Source organism: Chiloscyllium plagiosum, chromosome 21, assembly GCF_004010195.1.
Source record: "Chiloscyllium plagiosum isolate BGI_BamShark_2017 chromosome 21, ASM401019v2, whole genome shotgun sequence".
Lineage (NCBI taxonomy): Eukaryota > Metazoa > Chordata > Chondrichthyes > Orectolobiformes > Hemiscylliidae > Chiloscyllium > Chiloscyllium plagiosum.
Window position 1 is genome coordinate 43,306,271 of NC_057730.1, and position 5,645 is coordinate 43,311,915.

Genomic DNA, 5,645 nt, shown 5'->3' on the forward strand with positions numbered 1-5,645 from the left:
TCTCACTCTCACTCTCACTCTCACTCTCACTCTCACTCTCACTCTCACTCGCACACGGACACAGATACACACAGACGCGCGCACAGACACCCACACACACCCTTATAGACACACAGACTCCCACACATGCACCCCCTCACAGACTTAAGACACACTCTGTGTGTGATTTACACATGAAAGAAGTGAAACTATCACTGTATTCTAACAGATGAAAGGCTTAACAGACAATCAATTCTTCAGTGTATAATTTCAGTTACATCACACTGCAAACTTTTGCTATAAATTCTGTGTTACGATCGAGCCCTCCACAATCACCTGATGAAGGAGCGTCGCTCCGAAAGCTAGTGTGCTTCCAATTAAACCTGTTGGACTATAACCTGGTGTTGTGTGATTTTTAACTTTGTATACGCCAGTCCAACACCGGCATCTCCGAATCTGGGAATTGTGTTTTAGATGCAGGTGACGTGATTTGATATTTTCACTTAAAAGCCAGAAAAACTTTATCTAGTTGAAATATTCTATGCACATTGAAACATTAAAATAACACATATGAGGTCCTGACATTACAGCAAACAGGAATAATCGAGAACATTCTTGTAAGGCTGTCCTGAGTAATATCTATGCCTCGAACAATGCTAGACCAAGACCCCAAAGCGGGTTATTTGGTCTTTTATCTCATTGCTTTTTGTGAGGTCTTATTGGGTACAAATTAACTGCTGTGCTTCTGTAATGTAACAGAAATGACATTTACTTGAAAATTACTTAATATTTTGTAAAATGCTTTGGATGTGCTGAAGTAGTGGTTAAAGCATGTGCTGATTCTTAATCATGGGTTTTCTTCTACATTTCCCTGAGCTGGCCAGGTGGATTTGAAAAACCAAAAACATGCAGGATCCAAAGGAAAGTGGACCCAAAATTGACTCTGTGGCAGGAAGCAAAAGGTCAATGGTGTTGGTGTACTGGACTGCTCTGTCCAGTGGGGTTCTGTGGATCTCCTTCCTGGGTCTCTTGTATTTCATGCTACATATACAGAAGAGTGATTAAGAAGTTTTCAGATTAAACAAAAACTGGCTCTGTGCTTGAAAGTGAGGAAGGAAGGTGTAGAACGCAGGAGTGCATCGATGGATCAGTTTGAGTGAGCTGAAAATTGGCAAGTGTTCAGTCCAGCGAAGTGAGATAAACTTGAGGGGCAAATAAAAGCATTACACAATAAGCAGATAATGTAAAATGCGAAAGAAAGAGACCTAGGAGGTCATCTCTGTAGATTCTGGAGGGTAGCAAGTTAAGTAGATAATGTGGTGAAGAATGTGTATATGAGAATAGAAGAGTGGAGGGGTTGTAATAGGATGTATAAAGCACTAACTTGGTCAGACCTAAAGCATTGTGTATATTTCTGGTCACTGCATTATAGGAAGGCTGAGTTTGCACTAATGTGGGTACAGACTAGATTTATGAGGATGTCTTTGAAACTGAAGAGGTTGAGGGGGGATTTGATTGAGGAGTATAACATTGATGGTTTCACATAGTTAGGGGATGGAACACATTAAGTGATCTTACTGACAAGAACACAGGTGCATAGATTTTCAAATAGTTGGTGGACGGATGTGGGGAATTCAAAGAGTCTTTTCTGCAGAGGGTAGTGGGACTATGGAACTCGTTGTCTGAAAGTTTGGGAGAGTCAAAGTCATTGCACTTAACTATATTAGATAGGAACTTGTAGTGCCGTGACCTAATCAGCTACAGACCAAGAGCTAGAAGTGAGTGGCATTGAAATTCTATAGTTGTTTGGTGATTCTTCATCTCCTCTTAAGGATCATCCAGTGCAGACACATTACAAAGGGAAGGAAGGAAGAAAGAAACCTTTCAACTTGGGAGACTGTGTGTGTATTCTAGTGATATGCTTAAGAAGTGTATTGACTGAGATGGATGAATAAGGTGGGGCACTTTGGGGGAGGGAGCAATCTAAAGGAAGGTTAAAATATTAACAGTAATCAGGGTTTTTGTACAGCAAGAAGATATTAGAGAATTAACATTTCTGCAGCATGGAATAACTATCTGTTGAGTAAATGAAGAGGTGAAAATGGCAAGTATTTTTCTCTACTTATTGAGGATGTAATACCTTTTTCCTAGATTAAATCTGCTTCACGAGGCGCTTTTGGACATGGCTCAGCGGCCTAGAGTTGTACAATGTGCTCAGACTGTTCCCATTCTGTTGCAGGTTTTCTTCAATGTTGTCATCAAGGTAATGAAACATCTTTATAACAGACCTCATGAATTGCTTGGGTATTTATCAGCGTCAGCCTGCTTCACTGATTCTGATTGAAAAAGACTTGACAGAAGAAAGGTCATACCAGACTAGAAATGTTAACTCTGTTTCTCTGTCCACAGATGCTGTCTGACTTGTTGAGCTCCAGAATTTTCTGTTTTTATTTCAGAATTCCAGCATCTACAGTAGTTTTGCTTTTATTTGAAAAGAAAATAATTTGTTTCCAGTTTATATTGCCCTACAAATGGTGGTGAATGGTTATGTTACTAAATTAGTAGTTGAGAAACCTGGTTTAATAATACAGAGAACACAAGTTCAAATATCACCCTGTACCTTTTGAGCATTTAAATTCCATTTCTAAATACCCATTTCAAAAAGGGGAAAGAAACGATCAATTTAAAAATAAAAAGCTAGTGTTAGTAAAAGTGGCTATGAAACTGTCAGGTTGTGTAAATATTTAGTAAATTTATTGGTTTTTTTTAAAAAGGGATGTGGCCATTTGCTTTCAAGGCCAGCATTTGATTGCCCATTCCATTGTTGTCCTTAATGTGAGGTCATTCTGGAGTGCAATTAAATCACATTGCTGAGAGTCTGGAATCATCCAGTGAGGATGGTAGATTTTCCTTCCCTGACATTAATGAGTCAGTTGGATTTTTGTAACAATCTACAGGTTGAATAGTTGCTATTTGAATTTCTTGTAAATATATTTTTATTGAAAAATTTTTTTTTAAATATTACAACAAATACGAAACAATACAATTTGAAACATTACAAAAAAAACACAAATAAAAAAAACCAACCCACCCTCATGTACAAATGTATAATCATATATAGAATATATATAAAAAAAACAACAAACTAATAAGTAGTAATAACTCCGCTCAGCCAAACAAGACACTCATACATTCACAGTTCCTCCTCCCCGGATAACGGACTCATGAAACCAGTCGTTACGGCTATATAAAAGCCCTTGTTAGTGTGGCAGATAAATCTATATCAAGGTATTCCAAAAAGGGCTACCATATCTTATAAAAATTCTCAGTTTTGTGGTGTACCATACTTGTGAGAAAATCCAGGGGAATATGCTCCATAACAATCTTCCACCAACCCGACAGGCCTGGGGGGTTTTCGGATACCCAACCTAGCAAGATATTCTTTCTTGCGCAAAAACTGAGGATGTTGAAAAGTCTTGTCTTATGCACATCTGCAGGGAACACACTGGGCAGGCCCAGAAGAAGAGAAATCAGGTCCTTCTCCACCCTTACACCCAAAATCCTCTCCATTGCACCTGCCACAGTGCTTCAGTATGTTTGGAGCCTACCACAGGACCAGAGACAAATGGGTAAGGGTGCCCGTACCAACCTTACACTTGGGACATGGTGAATATACCCCTGGTTTAAATTTTGACGAACTGTCTGGAGCCAAGTAGACTCTGTGGAGAATCTTCAATTGTAAGGCATGGGTCCGATTGCAAATTGATATTTCCTGCATTTTCCCAAATATATCCCCATGCCTCTAAGGAAGCCTCAACACCTAGCTCTCTCCCCCACACCCTGCAGAGTCAATCAAACCCATCTGAGGGGCACCCCCCCCCAATTGATGATATAAAGTACTGGCAAAGTATATTCTCAGCACTGAGCACCCCCCTTTCTATGTTGGATTTGTAGGGATCAGTCGAAGGTGTAATTTTTTTTTGAATAAAATCCCTAACTTGAAAAAAAAATGGAAAAGGTCCCTATTAACTCGTATTTCCATGCTAACTGTTTGAAGGACATCATAAAATCTCCCTCAAATAAATCGCCCATGCAAGACGCACCCCTAGCTGCCCAACGTTTAAAGCCTGAATCTGTCATCTCCGGTTGAAAACCCGGCATATCCACAAAAGGTGTAAAAGAAGATGTTTTGCCAATATTGCCTTCCCTCTGCTGAATTGCCCTCTATGCTTTAACACTATTGATGACTTTTGGATTACAGCAATGTTCCCTAACTGTCCGCATTTTGTCCAAAAACAGCAATGCTCTTTGAATTCTTTGACTTTAGCTTTTATTTCCACATTACATTATGTTCTAATTTCACGATTTGAGCCCATGTGCCTAGAACATTTAGCCTAGGATTCTGGATTGTCAGTGCACTGCCTTCACCCTTATGTCACAATCTCCCTGTTTGTGGAAGGTGATGTTTACCTGGTCACCTCCAATCTGGGCTTCTCGGGTGTCGGGCATCTTCAAGACTCTGCCACTATTTCTGGACAATGAGAGATGGACAATAAAGCTAATCTTATCAAATTATGAGACACTAGAAAATATATTTAAAAACCCTGATTGCTCTCTAAATTGGTACTGAGTCATGAGTGCCTCATTCTGGCCCCAAATCCATATGTCTTCTGTATTTTTTTCTCTCATTGCTAGTTACAGATGATTATTTTTAGAGTATACCAGAATGAGAATTTACAATACTTGAGGTTAGAACATCTATCACTGACAGAGAATCAGACTTTGTGGAGTTGACAACTGTATCATAGAATCTCAGCACAAGTGAGAGTTTTAGTTACCATGAGATTTTCCCTAGGTGCAGGAAAAGTTGCTAAATAATAGGCTCTGTATTCAGCTTCACGCCGCGTAAAGGCTCTCTGGCCTAAAGTGCATAGTTGGTCTTCTCTTTAGTGTTAACATTATGGGGATCCAAGATGGCGACCCAGCAAGTGCTCCTCCCAAGACTTGAGCAAAGTGGGCCACCCACCCCCACCACACTCACCAAATCATTTAAAATTGCTGTTTAATTTAATTAGTTGCTTAGTATTAAATTTAAACAATCTAATCTTTAGTAAAAATGACCAAAGGGAAGGGAGCCCGCAGCTCTCAGCAAGCAGAAACCCCTCCCCACCCTCTCCAGCTGCAGCTAAGGCGTCCACAGCCGCCCCGGGGGACTTACCTACAGTGACAAGCCTTGTGGAAATCATCTCCAAACTGGATGCGAAGATCGACTCTTTTATTGAAGAATCCTGAAGCCGATGGGACTCACTCTCGGCCGCGCTGCAAAAGCACGACCGAGACATTAAAGAAACCGAGTGCCGAGTCGGAGGGGTGGAGCTAAAGGCCGCGACCTCCGAAACTACAGCGCAATCAGCCGTGGATCAGGTCCGGACTCTCGAACAGCGAGTCCGGACCTTAGAGAACCACATTGATGACCTCGAGAATAGAGGTCGTCGAAAAAATATTCGTTTGCTGGGCCTTCCCGAACGGGAAGAGGAAGGCCAGCTTACAGCGTTCCTCGAGCAGTGGCTGCCACAGCTTTTAAATCTGGAGGCTGGATCAGGCCAGGTAAGGGTGGAATGGGCCTACCGGGTTGCAATTCGCGGGCCCGGCTCGAACCAGCGCCC

The 5,645-nt window shown here is 41.2% G+C and overlaps 1 protein-coding gene across 2 annotated transcripts in view; it reads left to right on the top strand.

Annotated features, from left to right (window-relative positions):
* Positions 1-5,645, top strand: part of ap5z1 (adaptor related protein complex 5 subunit zeta 1) — a 71,519-nt gene that overhangs the window by 51,073 nt on the left and 14,801 nt on the right. For both annotated transcript variants that reach the window (XM_043711907.1, XM_043711908.1), the window contains exon 13: positions 2,131-2,242. In XM_043711907.1, coding sequence (XP_043567842.1) covers positions 2,131-2,242 — 112 coding nt within the window. The remainder of the gene's footprint in view (positions 1-2,130; positions 2,243-5,645) is intronic.